At 41.2% G+C, this 21,616-nt stretch overlaps 1 protein-coding gene across 4 annotated transcripts in view; it reads left to right on the forward strand.

Annotated features, from left to right (window-relative positions):
* FYN (FYN proto-oncogene, Src family tyrosine kinase) overlaps positions 1-21,616 on the forward strand; it is a 204,719-nt gene that overhangs the window by 150,547 nt on the left and 32,556 nt on the right. For 2 of the 4 annotated variants that reach the window (XM_079149147.1, XM_079149148.1), the window contains 7 exons: positions 1,117-1,213; positions 8,704-8,802; positions 11,759-11,862; positions 13,087-13,236; positions 16,164-16,328; positions 19,740-19,919; positions 21,472-21,548. In XM_079149147.1, the coding sequence (XP_079005273.1) occupies positions 1,117-1,213; positions 8,704-8,802; positions 11,759-11,862; positions 13,087-13,236; positions 16,164-16,328; positions 19,740-19,919; positions 21,472-21,548 (872 nt within the window). Of the gene's footprint in view, positions 1-1,116; positions 1,214-8,703; positions 8,803-11,758; positions 11,863-13,086; positions 13,237-16,163; positions 16,329-16,736; positions 16,893-19,739; positions 19,920-21,471; positions 21,549-21,616 lie in introns of all 4 variants that reach the window. The other 2 variants (XM_079149149.1, XM_079149150.1) reach the window with 2 other exon arrangements.

Genomic DNA, 21,616 nt, shown 5'->3' on the forward strand with positions numbered 1-21,616 from the left:
ACCCTGGCTGCAGGCACAGTGTGTGGGCCAGGCTGCAGTCAGCTCACAGTTACCTGAGAATGGTCTGCTTCTGAAGTCATGCGGTGTGGTGTTGACAGGGTTCTGTTCCCTGGCTGCTAGCCAGTTCTTTGTCAGATGGGTCTTGCCAACATGGAAACTTGCTTCATCAAAGTGTACAAGCTGATGTAGAAAGAGAGACAGACTTCCAGGAAGATGGAGTCACCATCTTCTCAACCCTGATCACTTAAAGGGCATCCCATCACCTTTGTGTATTCTCTTGGTGAGAAGCAAACCAGTAGGTTCAGGCCACACTCAAGGGAAGGGGATGGCACAAGGGAGTGACCACCAGTGGCAGGAGCCACCTTAGATTCTGCCTATTGTGTAAAGTAAGTTTTGGGACAGATGGAAGTCTGGACCTTTTTTTTGCTGTTGTTTGTAAACTTCTGCAAGGCAGACTGGGCCTCTGGGGACCGACCGCTAGCTAAGAAGACAGAGTGGGTATAAGGAAGAGTGAGTTCTATAAGACTGTGGGAAGGAGAGGTGAGTGTGAGGAAGGAGGCGGCCAGGGAGAGGACAGTGGGGCCAAGCAGCTCAAATCCACAGAAGCAACCACAGATGCCAGGGGCAGTGCACCCTCCAATTGGGGTGAGCATTACAGACCCTTCTCTAAGTTTCCCCAAGCCACAGAAAGAGTTTCCTGTTACATTCCACATGACCGTTGTGCCATGGGAAAGAGTGACCCAGTTTACACAGAGGAGAATGTGGGTGAGATAAAGGGTGCTGGTCCCTGCTGCAGGGTCCTGCTAATCTGAACCATAGTGCTGCTGCTGCCCTGGGACATGATGTTAGTCTGTCTCTTCCCCGGGACTCATTCAAAGGTATACAGAGAGAAGTCCTCCAGCTCCAGGTTTTTGTCACATAAAATAATGATCCCCTACAACAACCAAGGCACTAATTTGGTCCTGTGCCTCTTGGTTTTCCCACATTATTTATAACACTTCATCATGTTATTGGGCTGACAAAACATAGATTTTAGGAACGAGATTTTAGCAAAGACTTCGTTTCTTAGCATTAATGTCCCCTTGTGTAATAATCTCTCTCTCCTTGTTTTGTCAGGAGTGACACTATTTGTGGCTCTTTATGACTATGAAGCACGGACAGAAGATGACCTGAGTTTTCACAAAGGAGAAAAATTTCAAATATTGAACAGCTCGTAAGTGTGGGGCAGGGGGGAAGCATGCATGCCTTTCAGACTGGGAAAGGGCTGTCATGTGTAGCCTGTGCCTTGTCAAGTGCCTGGAAAGATAGAAGAATGCTTGTGAAATTCACTAGTTCAGAGTCATGTAATTGAGAGAAGAGTCACTGGCACAGCGCAGTGGTGTATAATGCTGTTTGTTCAAGGGGCTTTTTAGAGGATACCAGAGTAGCAGAGTCCATGTTTTGGGGCATGGGTTTTATTTAGTTTATAGGTCGTAGAAGCAGCAGCATTACCCTCCACTGTCCCAGCACTTCTCTCTCAAATGGTTGGCACATGGCTTGACCGCCCACGTTACATACTCTCTGCCTTGAGATTTTCTTCACATTTTGGATATCATACTAGCTAAGCCCTCACTTAGGGCCAGCAACAAGTTCCTTCTGTTTTCACAACTGCTGAACAGATCCAGTGGGTGAGGCCCACGGGGGCGTTTCCCCATAATGAAAATCTTTGTGAGGCCAAAGAAGCAGCAGTTTCACCTGTTCAGTGAATGACTACAAGGCAGTCCTCTAGAACAACAGTTAAACAGGGAGTGGGGAAAATTAAGTGACACTTCTCAGATTCTACCCTTATTACTTCTACAAGCAAGAGTAAATATGGGTCACATTTTCCTATGGTTTTTAAATATTACCTCTATTAGCTGAAGGCAGTGTGCACAGCTGAGGGCCCTCCAGAAAAATCCAGGCTCCCAGGAAAATGGTGGTGTCCTTCTGGCATCAGCAAGCCAGGCAACTCAAGTGTTCCCATGAGCGCTTTCCAGTGGTTGGGAAAGATTGCCACGGTGCGGGTGGGCGCTGAGGGGCAGACACACTGGGAGCTTTTTCCATGCCATCTTGTCTGGTTGCTTTCAAGTCTTCTGTGCTCTCTGAGCAAGCTGGATTTCATGGTGGTAGAAGGACTCGGGAGGAAAGAGGGAGCCCCGCTTACCCTCACCTCCCCCAAGAGGAGGGCTCCTTGTAACAGAACTCCCCTTAGACCTGAAAACACCCTTTCGACCTCCTTGGGAAAACCCACCCCTCCCTGGGTTGTGCCCCAGCTCTGAGAACACCAAGAACATGCTGCCTTTCAGTAACAAGAACGGAGTCCCTGCATGAGCCGCCAATAGCTCCCGTCTAGACATCAGAAGACACTATCTACATAGCCACTAGCTACAGAGGTTTTCTTAATTACTATTATTGACATCATTCACAAAGGTGTGGGTAGATTTGTTTGTTTTTAACTTAATGATATACATGCAGAAAAGTACACAGATGGACAACGCACTTGGCAATAGTTATTCGACAATGTGAATGTACTCACTGACACACAGCTTTACACTTAAAAATGGTTAAAGGGATACATTTTATGTGTCCCACATTGTTTCACCACAATTTCTTAAAAGCATAGTTTGCTGAATCTTCACAAAGGGAGCTTGCCTGTGCAACCAGCATCCAGTCGAAAACATTACCTGCCCCTCCTCCCCCAGGAGACCTCCTCCTGTAGCCACAGGAATTTGTTTAAAATAGTAAGCAGCTGCCATTTACTGAAGGCACCTTATGTGCAGGCCATGTGCTGAGTTATAAATGCTCTCATTTATTCTTCAGAACAACTGTCTGAGGTATGTGTCATAGTCATCGTGACATCTGAGGAGTCAGAGGCCCAGGTTAGGGAACTGCCCAAGCTAGCTGGTGGCAAAGCCCAGGCTGGGATGTGGAGGCCACATCCTGAGTACAAGTTCAGGTGTGACCTTGGAAGGACCTACATACCCCCACCAAAGGCAACTCAACCAACCAAGTTACATGAAGGTTTGGAAAGTTGTCTGGGAGGTGAAGAGGAGGGAGTTTGGCCTTGATTTCTTATGACTTCTGATTCCTTATTGTTAGTTTGATTCTCAGATGAATGCTTCTTGTCAGAGTCTATTAACTTTAAATTCTGAAATACACACCACTTCCCCTCCCCAGTTTATACAATAGTCCCTAAATGGCAAGGCCAATTACAAACTTAAAACTATTTGAAAGTTTTAAATGGTAAGAACTAGGAGTATTAGGAAGTACCGTGCACAGCTCTGCTTGAGGGGAGTTCTGCACAGTGCTGGCGGGTCTGCATCAGGTTGTAGGGCACTTGCAAAATCAGTGCCTGTCAAAGTCAAACCCTTGTCTTCTTCCTTTATTAACCCAGAAAGGATCTACTATGTCATCAAACTGAATTTTGGAGACACATTTAAGGCAGGGGAGGGAATCCAGTCTGTATTTTGTGATTTTCACACAGACCTTTGACCCTGTTCTCCTGGAAGAAACCATTACAAAGCTTCCCCCACCCCCTGTAATGTTCTTCCCTTTTACTAGTGAAACTCCTCATCTTACATGCCACTTAAAGGCCCTTTTGAAAGGTTATGGAAAAGGAAAATAAGGTTTGTGTAACAGATACAATACCCTGAGTCAAGGGTAATAACAGGGAAAATCGTGAAGGCAGTGGGCGCCCCTCCCCTGCAGCCTCCCTGCCTCTGGCCCCCTCTCTGACAGCAGAGGGACAGATGGGAGGCTCCCTGGACAGTTGCCACACATCCCACTCCCTATCCCTATCAAGACTGGAGGCCACACAGTTTGGAATGTTGTTTGTGTTTTTTTTGTTGTTGTTGTTTGGGATTTTTGCAGTACTGGGGATGGAATCCAGGGTCTCACTCTCAGTAGGCAGGTGTTCTCCACTGAGCCACACTCCCAGCCGAGGGTTCTTTTACTGTGCAGTGTCCACCATGGAATATGAGTGTGCAGATGTGCCCAGAGGCAGAGGCACTGCCACTCAACCCTGGCAGGGGCACGTCATTGACCTACTGTTAAAGCTCAGTGTGGTGTGTCAGCACATTGTTAAACTTGAACTCGTTTGGCAAAATACTTAAGTTCATCCATTTTATTCCCTTTTTTCATATTTCATGACTACTGACATACCATCGCAGAACAATGACTCTTTAAAATATGTATTGTATTTTACACAGAGTGAAGTAGTGGTCATTGTCTGGGGCCTCTTTACAAGTGTTTTCTGTTGCGATCAGAAGAAATCCTGGCTTGAAGCCACCTGCCAGAACATTTGATAAAATTATTATGTCCTCTGAAAGTAAGATGGGCAGTGCCCAAATTTAGAAAGAGTTCAGCATTTATAATAAAAATTCTCAATAGTTGAGCAGATCACACTGACTGCTGTTGGCAAATACCAATTCCTGACTCCATCAGGGTTCCAGGGTACCTGAGCTCCCAGCTGCTAGGACCACAAGCCCTGTTAGCATCTTTGAGGATTTAAATCAGAGAAATTGGGGGCTATTATGAAAAGCCATTCTAAACCAGCACCAGGGTTTAAGTAATACATTTGAATCAAAGCAATATAACCATTAAAGAATAACTCACCAAGTATGAATTAATTTTAAAAAATCTGAACTGTAAAAATAGTTTGAAGAAATGCAGTTTTAATAATGCTAATACCCAAAATCACCCAAATAAAGAAATAAAAGTGTATTAGAGATCCTATTCTCCTAAATCAATGCAATTTGTGAGTGTATTATTCATTTGTAGGTGAACTGGTATTTATTCACTTGTTCCATAACTTGTGGTAGACATTTTTGAGTCTGTACCAGACTCTGGGCCTTATGTGAGCAAACTGTGAAGTGAATGTAATAAAATGTGAGGTTCTCTTTTCATAATACATTGTGAGGTTCATTTTGTAATACATTGAGTCTTGTGTCTCTTTTGATGGAGAAAGTGACCCTGATGGTCTAGAAAGAGAGAAATCAAGTATTGGTATCTTTCTCCTTAGTAACTGAAAACTCTTGTGAGATTAATGGGGTCACGTAAGAAAGTCAAAAACTCTTGATCTATGGCTTTAGAATGAGCAAATAGTTGGATTCTAATCTATGTTAAACTATTTAGGTACCTAGACCAAAATGAGATAGTTAATGCTGAATCTAAATTGGAAATTACTTCATTATTGCCAAATCACCTGAATAAGACTGGACTTGTCCCAGTTTGCAAGGAAATATATTGGCCTCTTGTCCCCATTGATATTCCCACATACCCTGAAATTGATGCTAGCCTTTTTTTTTTTTTTTTCTTAATTTAATTAGAACTAACTTGATGAAAGTTATTGTGCATTGAAAACTAAGCCTGTGCTACAAGCACTTAATTTTTTCCTCGCCATTTTGGTGCATTTCCCAGGTTGAAGAATTGGGGGGGTTGGGGGGGGATGATGGGTGTTGTTGGTTTTTTTGTGATGAAATGTCTCCATCTGGTGGAATTTCAGAGCAGTAAACATTGTCACTATATTAGAAGAGAAACTATCTCCAGAAACCATTTCTTTATCCATGTAGTATTAAAAGAAGAAAATAAATATCTGCATATGTTCTAAGATGATAAACTTATAATTGTGTGTATTTCAAGACATAGGGATGCATCAGAAAGAGAAGTAGCCTGGTATAGAGTTCACACATTGGTAATGATCTCCAATTCTTAAGTTGGGCAGTGACTTCACATATTCTTTGATATGTATAAAATTTCATAATAAAAATCTGGACATGAGCTGAATTTAAGGTTATGATTTTAAAGGAATTTCTGGATGTGAGAATTATAATCTCCCTCTTTTGATTCATCTATTTATTTAATAGAGTTAAAAAGAAGAGATTGAGAAACTAATTAAAACATACATTTTAGAAATCCTTGCCAGCACCCTGGTTTTCCATAAGCTGTTCTGTAATTTATGCAAGCAACATTTTCCCACATGTTCACCTGGGTTGGCTTGTTCTATGGCTTTATGACATCCTGCCTGGCATTGTTGATCCCTGATCACTTTGCTTAGGGGTTCATCTTTAGAGAACACTGAAGGAAAACTCAGGTCTAATATGGAGGCTGGTTAGTTTTCTACCGGAGTCAGTCTGGGGAAGATCTTTACCCCAGCTCAGTCAAAACATGTTCTTCCTTGACTAAGAGCTTTGACACAAAGCCTAGCCAAAAGTAATTAAAAGAGAGAAAAAAATCAGTGTGAGAGGTCTGATGTGCTCACAGGCTATCATGTCCCCCCCTCTGCCCTCACTTGCTTGACAACAGGCTCGTGGGGGGACACTCCACCAGTCAGAGCTGCAGCCCACACACATGACCTGCCACCTACCCATTGTTTGTTTATTTGTTTTGCGGTACTGAAGGTTGATCCCAAGGCCCCTCTACCACTGAGCTACATCCCCATTCCTTTTTACTATTTTTTTTTTATTGTTTGTTCTATTTAGTTATACATGACAGAATGCATTTTGATTCATTGTATACAAATGAAGTACAACTTTTCATTTCTCTGGTTGTACCCATGTAGAGTCACACCATTCCTGTAATCATACATGTCCAAAGGGTGATGATGTTTGTTTCATTCCAGCACCTTTCCTTCCCCCTGTGGGCTCCACTCCCCTCATTTCCCTCTACACAATCCAATGTTCCTCCATTCTTCCCTTACCCCCCCATCATTAAGTATCAGCATCCACTTATCAGAAAAAGAATTCGGCCTTTAGTTTTTTGGGATTGGCTTATTTCACTTAGCATGATATTCTCCAACTTCATCCATTTATCTGCAAATGCCATAACTTTATTCTTCTTTATTACTGAGTAATATTCCATTGTGTTTATATATCAGTTTCTTTATCCATTCATCTATTGAAAGGTATCTAGGTTGGTTCCACAATCTCGCTATTGTGAATTGAGCTGCTATAAACATTGATGTGACTGCATCACTGTCATATGCTGATTTTAAGTCCTTTGTGTATAAACCAAAGAGTGGGACAGCTGAGTCAAATGGTGGATCCATTCCAAGTTTTCTAAGGAATCTCCATACTGCTTTCCAAAGTGATTGCACCAATCTGCATTTCCACCTACCATGTATGAGTGGACCTTTTTCCCCTCATCCTTGCCAACACTTTTATATTGCCATTCTGACTAGAGTAAGATGAAATCTTAGGGCAGTTTTGATTTGCATTTCTCAAATTGCAAAAGATGAAACATTTTTCCATTTGTTTGTTGATCACTTGTATTTCTTCTTCTGTGTAGTGTCCATCCAATTCCTTTTGAGCCAGATTGTCACTAAGTTGCCCAGCCTGTCCTCAGACTTGGGATCCTCCTGCCTCAGCCTCCTGAGTAACTGGGATTACAGGCATGGCCACACCCAGCTTACCTACTCACTGTTAACAAGAAGAGGCACACACTTCATCCCTGTTCTTGGTCTCATGTAAACCTGTGTGAATCTAAGCATATGAATGAAGCTGCTTCATTTACTCAGTGACTTTAAACTAATAGTAGTATCCTCTGAGAGCTCCTAGAACAAAAGTTTGTTCCTCACTATGGTGGGAAACAAACTGATATGACCAAAAATCTCACTCCTCTTGAAGTGGTGTTCTTTGTCTGCTTGTGCCCATACGGCTGCACCCACCTGCCCTCACTCACCAATCAGACTCAGGCCTTGCTGTGAATATTAGATAGAATAACCTACAATAGAAAATGCCTGGGGATGCGCCTGGGGGGGGGGGGGGGGGACTCTTTGGGGCTTGGGGCTGGGGATATAGCTCAGTTGGTAGAGTGCTTGCCTCGCATGCACAAGGCCCTGGGTTCAATCCCCAGCACCACAAAAAAAAGAAAGAAAGAAAGAAAAGAAAAAGAAAATGCCTGGGAAAGGCCTGTCCTATTGCAGTCTTGATCATTCTACCTGCAGAAAGATGTGTGTCCTCATTTTCTAGAGAGTGGCAAGACAGGTATCCAGAGCACACATGCAACACAGGCTAGGCCTCCTCCCGCTCTTCCCTCCCCAGACCATTCGCAACTAAAATGCTTTTATAGAGTAGGCTCAGACTGGGTTCCCTTCCTTCTGTCCAGCTGTGCCTCCTCCCAGGCAAAATGCCTTCCCCACAAAAGAGCCATCTCATGGCCAGAACCTACATTCTTTTTTATTATTTTTATTTTATTTTATTTTTATTTATTTGTGTGTATGTGTGTGTGCTAGGGATCAACCCAGGGCCTCATGCACTTTAGACTGAGCTCTCTACCTCTGAGCTCCACCGCTACCCCTGAGCCCCACATTCTTAATTCACAAACACAGCAGGAGAACACAGGTTTCAACCTCTGGGTGACTGAGATGGTAAACCTTCATGGGGAGGGGCTGTGTTGGAGTCCAGAGAAAAGGAACAGGCTGGAGAAAGGGGCGGGACAGAAGGACTAGGTAATAGACTTCTTTCTTTTTTTAATACTTTCTAGTTGTAGATAGATGAACACAACACCTTTGTTTTATTCATTTATTTTTAAGGGTGCTGAGGCTCGAACCCATCGCCTCACACATGCCAGGCAAGCACTCCATCACTGAGCCACAGCCCCAGCCCTGGTAATAGACTTCTTCGATCATCAAGTCTACCTGCAAAATATTGAAACGTATTCACCTCTTTCTCTCTGTTTCTTTTACAGGGAAGGAGACTGGTGGGAAGCCCGTTCCTTGACAACTGGAGAGACGGGGTACATTCCCAGCAATTATGTGGCTCCAGTTGACTCTATCCAGGCAGAAGAGTATGTTTTGTTTGGTTTTGTTTTACTTAAATACTTGCTTTAAAAAAGTTGCTGCATGAAAAACCATTGACTTTGCGCAGAATGGAGAAGAAATTCACTATAGCAATTAAGCCTTGAGAGAATATGGTAACACTGTATTTCCCAAGCTTTATGCCCTGGTTTTTGTCATAGCTATATAATACTTGTATTATTATTAGCTTAATATTTTCCTTTAAGCCTGCCTACTTTTTAGCTTACATCTAGTTTGAAAGGAAACTTTTTATCTACCCCCTAGATGAAAACCCACTATAACTTGTTATGGATTTTTAAATAACCATAAAAATAGGATGAAATTCTAGCCACAGCATATATTATTGACAGCACAAGGTTGTCCTATAGTTGACTTCCTGGGACAGGGAGAGATAAGTAATTATTAAAGATTAAACTAAGATATTTTTGTCCTCAATGTAATCAGAACTATTAAAAGCATGCTAAAAAGATATATCTTCCACGCATCTCAGGCAGAACATCCCATAGCTTGGGAAATACTTTGGTGACGGATTTCAAATATTCCTTTCCTTTGACTGGGATCTCAGTTGTTTTCATTGATAGTAAATGATGACAGTTACTTGGCTTTAAATAGTCCAGTGGTAGGAGTTTAGGAAGACGGTCCGTAGGCTGACAGGTCAGTAGGAAGAAGGGATGACTACTGTTCTCCTGATCTGTGGAGGCGAATGGGCAGTTGTGAAGGGGAGACCTGCCAGAGTGGCTGTGTGCCAACCATAGCTTCCAAACTGAGTGAAAGGAGGTGGGGCCGTGATTCCTCACATGGGGAACTTGGTCTCCTCCCCAACACCTTGGGGACTTGCCTCTCCAGAAGAGGAGTGGAGAAAAGTCAGTCACTGAGCCCAACCTTTGGCTCTGATATTTAATTTTGCTGTAGGTTTGTTTAAGAGCTGCAAGGAGGATGAAACTCTACACCCTAGCCAAATCCCCAACTGGATCATTCTCTTGTCTTTAATTCCTTTGTATCTCCCTTATGAAGATCTGTTTTGTTTTCCACTTTCAAATACTCAATGGTTCTGAGCTGGGATTTTTTTTTTTTGTTTTATTTTGTTTTGTTTTCTCCTAGTAAGTGTTTCATCATTGGTGAATAAAGGTATTTTATTGAATTTTTGTTTTAGGCAGATTTGCAAACATCTTTGTGTTCATTCAGAATAAAAAGAACTACTAAAATGTAGCATTACTTTGATTTAACTGGGAATCTACTGGCTATAAATTTAAAGTGTTCTTATAATGCTCAGGTTTTTTAAATATTTTGTTTTTAAAGAATAATTTTTAAATATTATTTTTAAAATATTTTGTTTTTAAAGAATAATTTTTTTAAATTTTTTTGATTCATAGTACACAAATGGGGTACATTTCTCTGGTTGTGCACGATGTAGAGACACACCATTTGTATAATCATGCATGTACATAGGGTTAAAGAACAAATTTTTTTTTTTTAAAAATGGCCATGGTTTTGCATGTGCAATTAATTAGCGTTATCCTAAAGTACTACTGTTTAGGTGCAATCCATTGTTCTAACAAGTCCCTTTTTTACCACTATTTTAGACAGCATTTTAATTGGGTTATTGATAAAAACCCAGAAAGACATTTCTCAGAAACGATTGGTATGATACTCTTCACACGAACTAGTGCTCGGTTAGGGATTGTCACACATTGGTACCTCTGAAGTCACTGAGAAGCTCACATGTGTTGCGTGTCTTATCTTCAGTGAAGCACTCTCCTTCACCAAAGAATTTGACAGTGAACATATAACAGCCATGTTCAGGTATAATGAGTTAAAACTTCATTTTAAAAACTGGGTCCTGGCTGGAGTTGTAGCTCAGTTGGCAGAGCACTTGACTCCCATGCACAAGGCCCTGGGTTCAATCCCCAGCACCGCAAAAAAAAGAAAAAAAAAAAAAAAAAAAAAGCAACTGGGTCTTTTCACAGTCAAATAGTCTAAAAGGAAATGCTCCAGAATCCTCCCTTGGGTTCTTGGAACACCCACTGCTGTTTTAGCACCTCATGTTAATGAACTCATTGCCAGGCTTGGGAGTCCTAGGGGAAGAGAGAAGACAGGAAACTGAGGTCCTGAGGTGCCTTGAGGTGGTGCCTCCTAAAATGGCACAGAAGTGTCGTTAATTGGTTTCCAGGGAGTATTCAAGTGTCTACGTCACCAAGTCATCTTTAAGGACAGGCTTGCTGTACATTCACCATCCCTGTAGCTGTGCCAAGGGGAGCTGTGCAGCAGATCACAGAACAGGTGTTCAGGGGGACTCCTTTCCCTTATCCAAGTCCTCACACCTGCTTGATAGGAAGAGAAAGTCAAAATGAGCATATAAGGGCAGCAGTCATCTTAAATCAGGGACAGACTTGACAATTTTTTCAGAGTTCCTGTAGGTAAGAAGTTATTGAAAGTATCGTTCATTTTTATTCTTTGTTCTTTCTGAGTCATTTTCTTAAAAAAAAAAAAAAAAAAAAAAAAAAAAACCCCACTTGATTAACAATCTTTCTCTACACCAAGACCGTGTTTTGTTATTTCCCAGGGGTTGTAATTATGCTCTGAAATCAAGGGTCTTGTAACTGAGCGTGGGAAGCATCTCCTGCAGTTGCCATTTCAAAACAAGGTTTTAGATTTCTCTTTCTGTGCACGCAGGTGGCAGTTTTAACACAAGCCAGTTCCTGTCATCCTGGAGGGAAGGAAAACAACTCACAATTCACATCTGACTTTTTTAGAGTAAAAGAGATGGAGTAGAGATAGAATGAGAAATAGATGGAAAAAGAACTTAATAAAGCTAGAAAAATATATACAGGGAAAGGCTGAGGGTATAATTGCAGGTGAGGGGCTTCATGGGGAAATAAAGACCACATTGTCCATCTTGTAGACGACCATTAGAAAGTATGTCCTCTCCTTTGATTTCATTTAAAGGTGGTACTTTGGAAAACTTGGCCGAAAAGATGCTGAGCGACAGCTTTTGTCCTTTGGAAACCCAAGAGGTACCTTTCTTATCCGGGAGAGCGAAACCACCAAAGGTAAGATAACAAGTCGAAGAAGCTGGCTTGTCATTCACATCTGCAGATTAGTCAGAAGGGATGAAAGGCTTATCTCTAATGTACAAGGATTTTTAAATGGCACATATCCTCCCTGCCTCATGAGTGGAGTCCTGCTTCCCCTTTCCCCTCTAGGCTCTGGAACTACAGATAGCTCCAAAAGAACTGCAGAAGCTCAGGATCAAGACTTGCTCCTGAAGCAGGTGCCGGGCAGCTTTCCTGCTCCAGGCCCATAGATCACAGGGTTTCAGAAGTCTTTTAGAATTATGATTTTCTGAAATTCTTAGTTCCCCGGGTGCCAATCATACAGGTTGTTTTTGCTTTCCCTTGTGGTTTTTGTTTTTGTTTTTCATTATTGGGGTTTTATTTTGTTTTTTTTTTTTTCTTGGGGGGACGGGGGCCTCTTATGAGTTCTAATGAGTTGTTAAATAATAAAAAGGAAGAGAAGTCCTCAGTTATATACAGGGGTCACACAGAAAACTCCCTTGGTTAGTAAGTGTATCCCACTGTTTAGTACATTCACCTGATATAAATACAGGCGTGCAAATACATATCTTTGTCTATACACCTCTAATTGTACCTCTCTACATCCCATTGAGCCCAGGAGTTTTCTGTGTGACCCATGTAATTAACTGAGAACTTCTCTTCCTTTTTATTATTTAACAACTCATTAGAACCCATAAGAGATAGGTCAAGGAGAAAAGAGTAGTGGGCGTTCAAGCTTGGTCTTTCAGTTGCTGGTTATTTGTCCCTGTCAACTGCTGTGAAGCAGAACTTTGAAGCTCCTTCTAGAGAAACAGCTCTTCAATTCCTTTTATACAAACTTTCCCTGTCTTCCACCATACTCCCTGGGAAAGGATCCCCAGGAGGCAGACTCAGCTGGAAGTCCTTGTTCTCTGCATCTTGCCTGAGGAGTCTGCGAGGTGTGAGGCAACACAAGGGTACCAAATAGAGTATGTTAGAAAAGCATCCAGGAAGTTTCCAGCCTCCAGGGCAAAATCAGTTTATTTGCTAGAATCTTCTGACATTTGCCAGACACCAAAAGTTATCTTTCTCCTGTTACTTAATGGAGGTGTCATGTGTGTATGGATGTATATGTGTGTTCCCTTAATAATTATTAATTGCAATATTCGAGTAAATAAGACCTAAAAAAAAAATCTAGTACTCAAAGTGATTGGCACTGCTAACTCTTTGCGTATTTGCCAGGTGCCTATTCACTTTCTATCCGTGATTGGGATGATATGAAAGGAGACCATGTCAAACATTATAAAATTCGCAAACTTGACAATGGTGGGTACTACATCACCACCCGGGCCCAGTTTGAGACACTTCAGCAGCTTGTACAGCATTACTCAGGTAACTTTAATTATAACTACCTGCTAACCTTCGGGCACTGAGGGTGTGGGAGGCACGCAGCTCAAAGGAAGAGCAGCAAGGGGAAAGGAATGACAACTATACAAAGTCACTGGCAAACCGGTCTTCATCCCCAGCCCTATAGAGTGGGGCTTGACTGAGTGGCTCTGCTGTTGTCCTAGAGCAGTTATTATGAGTTTTGTGTGCCTGTCTGAAGATTTCGGAACATTCTGATTCCACAAGTAGAAGCAGTAGGTTAAATCTCAAAAGTTGTCTGTGTATTCATCTTCATTTTCAAACCCTTGTAAGTTATCTTTTTCCCATTCCCTGCATTACGTGATTCAGAACCATGAAAAGAAGAGGGTGTGGTGGCCAGGAGGGCACTTTCATGGGGACTAAGGCAGGGAGCACTGGGTTCCTACTGTGGGACAGCTGCACACACATTTCATGCTCCTGAATCTCCAGTCCATTTATCACGTTTTGCTTCCCCACAGTCTGTTTCCTAACTAGATTTGGACTTATGTGACCCATGGTTCTTAGACCTATTACATCTACTGCATTGAACTTTTCAAAAGTACATTAGGGGTTGAGGTTGTGGCTCAGTGGTAGAGCACTTGCCTCGCACATTTGAGGCCCTGGGTTCGATCCCTCAGCTCCACATAAAAATAAATAAATAAAATAAAGGTATTAAAAAATACATTAGTCTCTGTCCTAACACCCAGGTGTCACCATTACTTCGTTCTCCTTTATTTATTGTTCTTCCTTAATTATGTGTATTTAGGTGTGCAGCTTGTACATTTTATTCAAGAATGTGGCTTTTATGTGCAATTGTTAAAATGCTTTCCTCGCTTGGTTAGTAAGTGAATCCCACCGTTTAGTACATTCACCTGATATAGATACAGGTATACAAATACATATCTCCATCTGTATGTACATCTCTATCTGTACCTCTCTATATCCCATTGAGCCCAGGAGTTTTCTGTGTGACCCCTGTATGCATTTTGTATTGTTCTTCACAACAATGGCATGATTCCAGAATGTATGACCTGACCTCTGCTGTTGCTCTATGCACATTCATTGAAAAGTATATTTCTTAGCACAAAATAGCAATCTTTTGAAAATGACTGTAAGAAGTGTCTATATATTGATCCTGGTCACTAATGAGCAATTGAAAAAATTAACACCACCTGGAGCACCGGTTGATTCGGGCCTTGGCTTACTTGGTTTATGTGGATTCTAGTGAAATATTTGAGAGAAATGGAGCAGAATATCTCCCTGAGCTTAAGTGATATACTCAAAATGCCTGCATGTTGTAAGGATTTCAAATGCTAAAATATATTTCATTACAGCGAAACATCAGCAGGATCCCTAGGGTTTGGATCATTTGAAAATACTGTATTGGAAAGGGCACCTTAATAACATCGTAAAGCTGGAAGGAGAGAAGGGATATGAAGAACAATAGACATTTTTTAATCTCAGAGAAAAAAAAAACCCATCTCAAGTTAGATTTGTTTTTATATTGGCTTTTCCTCTCCCTCCTCTCTCTCACATAAAATGCCTTGAAATATTGACACATAAATAATTTCCTGCCTAAATATCTCAGAACCTGATTCCATCGAGAAGAAAGGAGTAGAACGTTACAGTTAGTTTCCAGAGAAAAAGCAACACTGTGTTTGCGTTTCCTGGACCTCAGGGGCTTCCAGGGGACGTGAGGGGCTCTCTCGCAAGCCAGGCTCTATGCAGCTCCTATCGCTTCCCCGAGTTCTTGTTCCTTGCTGTCTCTTCTCACCTGACTGATTTTTAACATGGAGTTTAGTCAATTTCCCCTTAACATTGCTAGATTTTAAAAGGTATATTATTTAAAAACAAAAAAGCAAGAAGAAGAAGAAAAAAAAAAAAAAAGGAAAAGAAAAAGAAGCCAGGAACGGTGGCCATGCCAGTGGCTCTCAGGAGGCTGAGGCAGGAGGATCACTGAGGCCCTCAGCAACTCAGTGAGACCCTGTCTCTAAATAAAATACAAAATAGGGCTGGGAATTTGGCTCAGTGACCGAGTGCCCCGGAATTCAATCCCTGGTACCCCCACCCCAAAAAAGAAAAAGAAAGAAGAGAGAAAAGAGCTCCCAGTAACATCTGAGTGATACAGTTTCCTTCCTCTTTTATACCATTGAGTTGCTGTGAATGTTAGTTTCCATTCTTTCTCCTTTCAATCCCCTAAATTGTACAGAGGAGACTTATAAGTGTTTTGGGGGCTGGGGTTATAGCTCAGTTGGTAGAAGGTCCTGGGTTCAATCCCCAGCACTACAATTTTTTAAAAAATTTCAAAATAGAAAACAGCAAAGAAGCAGTGATAGCATATCTGACTGGTAGAATGGAGTCAGAAATCTCTGGACATGTGGCAGCCTCTCCCCGCCAGCTGCAGCCTTCAGCCTTGCCAGTGTTCTGTAGGAGGATCCTGTACTAAAGTTATAATTTTAAATGTATTCATATCAGAGAGCTCTCCAGTCCCCTAGGTAATCAAGACATTAGCAAGGGAAAGAGGTGGCCATGCTGACATTCTTTAGTCTAACTATACTCTGAAATCAGGGAGAGGATTTTTAGGATCCCAGAAGACATGTTATGAGCCCTTTGGGCTGACAGTGATTTTCTTACTCCTGAGTACAGAGACCAAAACGGTTTGTCTCTATGGATAGACTGTATCACACCTGGGGGCATGGAGTAGTTCAAATTTAGTTCATCCCCTATCCTACCTGCAATGAGTATGTTTCACCGTGTGGCTTCGGATCTTCCAAGGCGTGTGCTGTCCTGTGCTGAGCAGCCCTGTCCGAGCCCTGCTGGGCCACGCTGAGCGTGGATTTGCACCTGTGCGTGTCATTGTTACATGTGTTCTGCTCTTCTCTCCCTCTCTGCCGCTGCCCCTGCTCCTGCATCAGAGAGAGCCGCAGGTCTCTGCTGCCGCCTCGTAGTTCCTTGTCACAAAGGGATGCCAAGGCTTACCGATCTGTCTGTCAAAACCAAAGATGTCTGGGAAATCCCTCGAGAATCCCTGCAGTTGATCAAGAGACTGGGAAATGGGCAGTTTGGGGAAGTATGGATGGGTATGCTGAGATTCAATTACTCTATTATTAGCTTCCTCATTTGGGAAATCCCAAATCGCAAAGATGGAAGGTGGAAATAAAGACTGTATGACCCGAAAGTATTACTCTGAATAGAGAATGATAATTTTTATTTTAACTTCAAGATTCTGGAATTTCTAGAAAAGAGAGAGTAAGTGGGCTAGACGGATAGATGACTCAGGTTGTGCTATTATATGCACCTTAGTTCATAAACCAACAAACAGTAGAGGAAATGTTCCAGCCTGCATAAAATGTCTTGCCCTTCATTTCCAGCTGCAAATATTTGTTGAGTGTCGCCCTAAAGGGCAAGTCACCTTCCATCTTTCCTGTTGCATGCATGATTATGGATTGTAAGGACTGTGTTTTCTTTATTAATTTCCTTTCCTGTAGAGAAAGCTGATGGTTTGTGTTTTAACTTAACTGTGATTTCATCGAGTGGTGCCCCACAAACTTCTGGATTGGCTAAAGATGCTTGGGAAGTTGCACGTGACTCCTTGTTTCTGGAGAAGAAGCTGGGTCAGGGGTGTTTCGCAGAGGTGTGGCGTGGTAAGGCAGAGGGCACATTTCATTTTGGCTGTATCTCAGAGCCATTGAAAGGACAGTGTCGAACAAAAACACATATACGGTCATTGGGACAATGACAACGTAAATAACTAGATGGGCACAGGCCATCCAGATTTTCAGGATGTGGTGATGATACCTTGCAGTGCTCACCTGTCCTCCTCCATGTGGTTAATCAAACACCTGCAGAACAGAAACCGACACACTATGAATGGGGTGTTTTTCTAAAATTATGGAAAGGTAAGATTATATATATATGGCCATAAAGGAAGAACGTGGGTTTTTTACTCAAAAGGCCTGAGTTTAATTTCTGACCAGCTGACTAACAACAAACAAGGGGCTTATTTAACATCTTTGAGCTTCAGTTTTCTCATCTGTAAAATTAGAGTGATACCCACTACATATGTATGGTTGTTTGGAATATTACCTGGAACAATATGTTTAAAGTCCCTTGCAGGTTGTATGTGTTTAGTAGACACGCCTACTTCAATTTTGTTGTCACTGATAAAGCCAACTGCATTGGGCCCTAGAAATTGCTTTTATAACCCCTTTGGGTCAGTTGCAGCTTTGCTTATAGGCAATCCATACACTTAAACCCCACCCAAAAGTGACTGTCAGTAAAACAAGATTAAAGCTTAGAGAATTCTTCCTTCCTTAGAGTCTGTTAAAAATGACATAGATAGGTATCTGTGGCTACATGCAATATGGGTCTTGTTAATCTGCATTTTAAAAGTCAATGCAGATGGTCATAGTGTCACATACCTGTAATCCCAGCAATTTAGGAGGCTGAGTCAGGAGGATCATGAGTTCAAAGCTAGTCTCAGCAAAAGCGAGTCTCTAAGCAACTCAGAGACCGTGTCTCTAAATAAGATACAAAATAGCACTGGGGATGTGGCTCAGTTGTTGAGTACCCCTGAGTTCAATCTCCCATATCCCCCCATAAAAAGTCAATGCAGTTAGCTGGGCATGGTGGTACACGCCTATAATCCCAGCAACTTGGGAGGCTAAGGCAGGAAGATTGTGAGTTCCAAGCCAGCCTCAGAAACTTAGGGAGGCCCTAAGCAACTTAGTGAGACCCTAACTCAAAATTAAAAGTAAAAAGAGCTGGAGATGTAGTTTAGTGGTGGTTGAGCGCCCCTGGGTTCAATCTTCAGTACCCCCCCAAAAAAATGTTAATGCAGATAAAACGGACTTGGTAAATAATAAGTACTACACAGATATACTTACATAGATAGATAGAGGATAATAGAAATACTTTGACATACTAGTATGTATATTTCTATTATCCATCTGTCTATCCATCTCCTGAGTCACTGGGAACCCTTATTATTGTATCCATCTCTCTCTGGACTCTATCTCAAGTATTGTAAGACACATTGATATGATCTTCTCCCTCATCTACCCAATTCACAATTGAAGTCATGGACCCTAATGGGACCCTATAAGAAAATTTATTTTCAAACTTTATAATTATCAACTTTAAATCATTACTCAGACCACTAAGATTTTGTTGCCCATGAAACATAAAACAGCATGTCATCAAAAGCCAAATGGATGCGTATGTAGTTACCTAGGTGTTATTAGAGAGGAAGACCTCACTGTATTTAAATTTAGGGGGCGGAACCATTTAAATCTCAAAGATCACTTACAAATTGTCAAGTTTTCCATTTATACTTATTGGCAAATATTTTGTGAGATTTAATTAAATGAACTCTTCTTTAAGCCACTGTTTTTTCCATAACGCATTTTTTTAGGTCTCATGTTATAATTATATGAAGCACATTTTTAACAGGCTAAGAAGAATTGTTCCAGTTTACAGAATTCTTAGATCCTAAAGTCATAAATTAAATACAAAAATAAATCTTAATATAAACCTGTCTTTCAAATAGAGAATAGCAATCTAAATTAGCAGATTTTTATTTTCCCTTTATAAAATCACCCTTCAGAGTCATAGGACTAACAATGGAATGCACATAAAACCCAGCATTTTGTTTTATTTTTTAATTTGGGAGCTGAAAGACACTCAAAAGATAATCCAGTTCTATACCTGTGTTTTACAGATGAGGCAACAGATCTCAATCATAAACCAGGCCTTACCCTGGATCGGCTAGGGATTTTAACATGGGAAATTTAAGTATTTCTGTTCCTTGTTAGCTGCTGTTTAAGTTCTCTAGTCTGCTGGATAGAAATCATCAATCCTATTGTGGCTGGCCATCAGTATACCTGAAGAATTTGTCTTACCTGGCAAAGTATTGGCAAGGAGACCTTGAGCTCCTTTCTAATGCTTATGTGCATGCTTGCTCAGCAGTTCCAGGACTCAGTCAAGTAGCTTATCCATTGTAGACAGTCAAAAGTCTGTCTTGAGTCAATTTCCAAACATCCTCAGTGTGTTGCCACACTTTTTAATGGTATACCCATAAAATGGAACTTAATCAATTTTCTTCCACATTTACAAACTCAGGGATAGCTATTAGATGGCTAGACCTGTTTTAAACCCTGGACTTTCATCATTGTAAACAAGGGTCCAGAGCTATGGTATACATTTGTAATTATATGCCTGAGTGAGAAAAAGAGAATGATATACATCAATAGGAAAAAAATTAGATGAATAATTTGGTATATCCATAGCCACAAAAAAAACTGATTTTTTTTTTGTTGTTGTTGTTAAAATATTTGACTGAGTCCTTGCAATTGACCGTCTTTATCACAAAAACAATATTAGGTTTTTTAAAACTTAAAATCTAACTTTATACAAGTAGCTATTAGTCAGAATCTTTTTTTCCCAGCAAAAGAAGATTTGGGGTTTGACTTAATATTGTGGGATGTTCATAGGTACCTGGAATGGAAACACAAAAGTAGCCATAAAGACTCTTAAACCAGGCACAATGTCCCCGGAATCATTCCTCGAGGAAGCACAGATCATGAAGAAGTTGAAGCATGACAAGTTGGTCCAGCTGTACGCAGTGGTGTCTGAGGAGCCCATCTACATTGTCACGGAATATATGAACAAAGGTCAGCAACGCGCTGTCTCCAGCTCACAGTTACTTACAGGGGATGTTTTAAAGAGGAAGCTGGATCTGCCTTTCTGCTTTATCCCCTGGTTTTTGCACTATCAGGTGTTCTGGCCAGGAAACACCAGTGGTGTCCTTATTAAGGGAAATGTTTTTAAAACAGACTAACCTTGAGTTGCCCCCAAGTCTTGGTGAAATACAGAGCCTTTTGTGTTGCACATGTCGGTAATCGAAGTTCTTCTCCATAATGACATCATTTGCTTTAATATCAGGAGCAATATAGAGGCCTATGATAATTTGCAGTGATTTGCAGTGATTTTGAGTAGCTTCAGTTAAATTTCCTTTTTGTAGGTCTAAACAATTAATATCAGACACAGGTCTCTGGGCTAAGTGTAGTCTCCATCATTTCAACATCTTTTTTTTTTTTTTTTTTTTCCATTTCTCCTCTCAAATAGCAGATGAAGAAACAGCATACATTTTATTCTCCCTTTTTCTCCATACACCCCCCCACCATCGTGTGTGTGTGTGTGTGTGTGTGTGTGTGTGTGTGTGTGTGTGTGTGTCTTTATAATCAAACCAACGTTGCTGGGGATAAGGCCAGAGATCACTTTGTTTTGGAAAAACAGATGAATCAAACAAGAAACAGCCTTAAAAGGCTATGCATTGTACAACAGAGGACACCAGTGTAATTTTTCTTTTCCATGTAGTTTCTTTTAAAATATAATTGGAATTTTTTCCTGGCAGATTGTTTGTCCTTTGTATCCAGGGTTATTTTGTAAATAACTTTGTGATTAAAGCATTAAAAAAATCACTGACGGCCATCATGAGCCTCCAGCTTCTGCAAATGATTATTTCTGCCTTAGTGTTAGTTCTGAGCCTCCCCAGGCTGTTTCAATAGCAGCTCTGAAGCTCCAGCTATTTTGTTTCAGATGTCTGATTTAAGGCTTGGACTGCTGTGATCTAACAAGGAGGAGCTACCTGCTCCACCCATGTTCCTCACATATTCTTTTCCTGATTTACAATCTATACATAAGATAGGTCAGTGATTCTCATCCTTTACCCTATACTAGAATCTCCTGGAAGACTTCTTAAGGCATAGGTTTCTATACCCAGCCTTCAGAACTTCTGATGTGCTAGATCTGGAACAGGGCCTGAGAATCTGCATTTCTACAAGTTTCCTGGTAATGTTATTGCCGCTGGTCCCAGGGCTGTGGTTTTGAACTGCTCGACAGGACTGCATTTTCCCCACATCACTCCTCTGTGCAAGGCTGATTGGGGAATGAGCATGCATGTGTGCCTTTTTGTGACATAAAGGGAGATTGAGTTCCCTGTCTTCTGGTTTTAGCAAATTTTTGCTGTCCTTAGAAATGAAATCATTGCTATTTGTTTTCAAAAGGTAAAACCTGCTTCTCAATGCATAGAATTTTTTTTCACCCTAGTTTTTAATATTTAACTTTTTTGTATTGAGGGCATCATTCCAATCAACTGCCACTTACTTATAGTAAACTTCTGTCTTTTAAAGTAAACTGAAATGATTTTATGTTTGTTCACAGGAAGTTTACTTGATTTCTTAAAAGATGGTGAAGGAAGAGCTCTGAAATTACCAAATCTTGTGGACATGGCAGCACAGGTAGGCCCACGGGACTTGATTTCTTGTGGTGGATGTGGTTACATGGACGTGGCATCATGTCACATGGT

This window comes from Sciurus vulgaris, assembly GCF_902686455.1.
Source record: "Sciurus vulgaris genome assembly, chromosome: 7".
Classification (NCBI taxonomy): domain Eukaryota; kingdom Metazoa; phylum Chordata; class Mammalia; order Rodentia; family Sciuridae; genus Sciurus; species Sciurus vulgaris.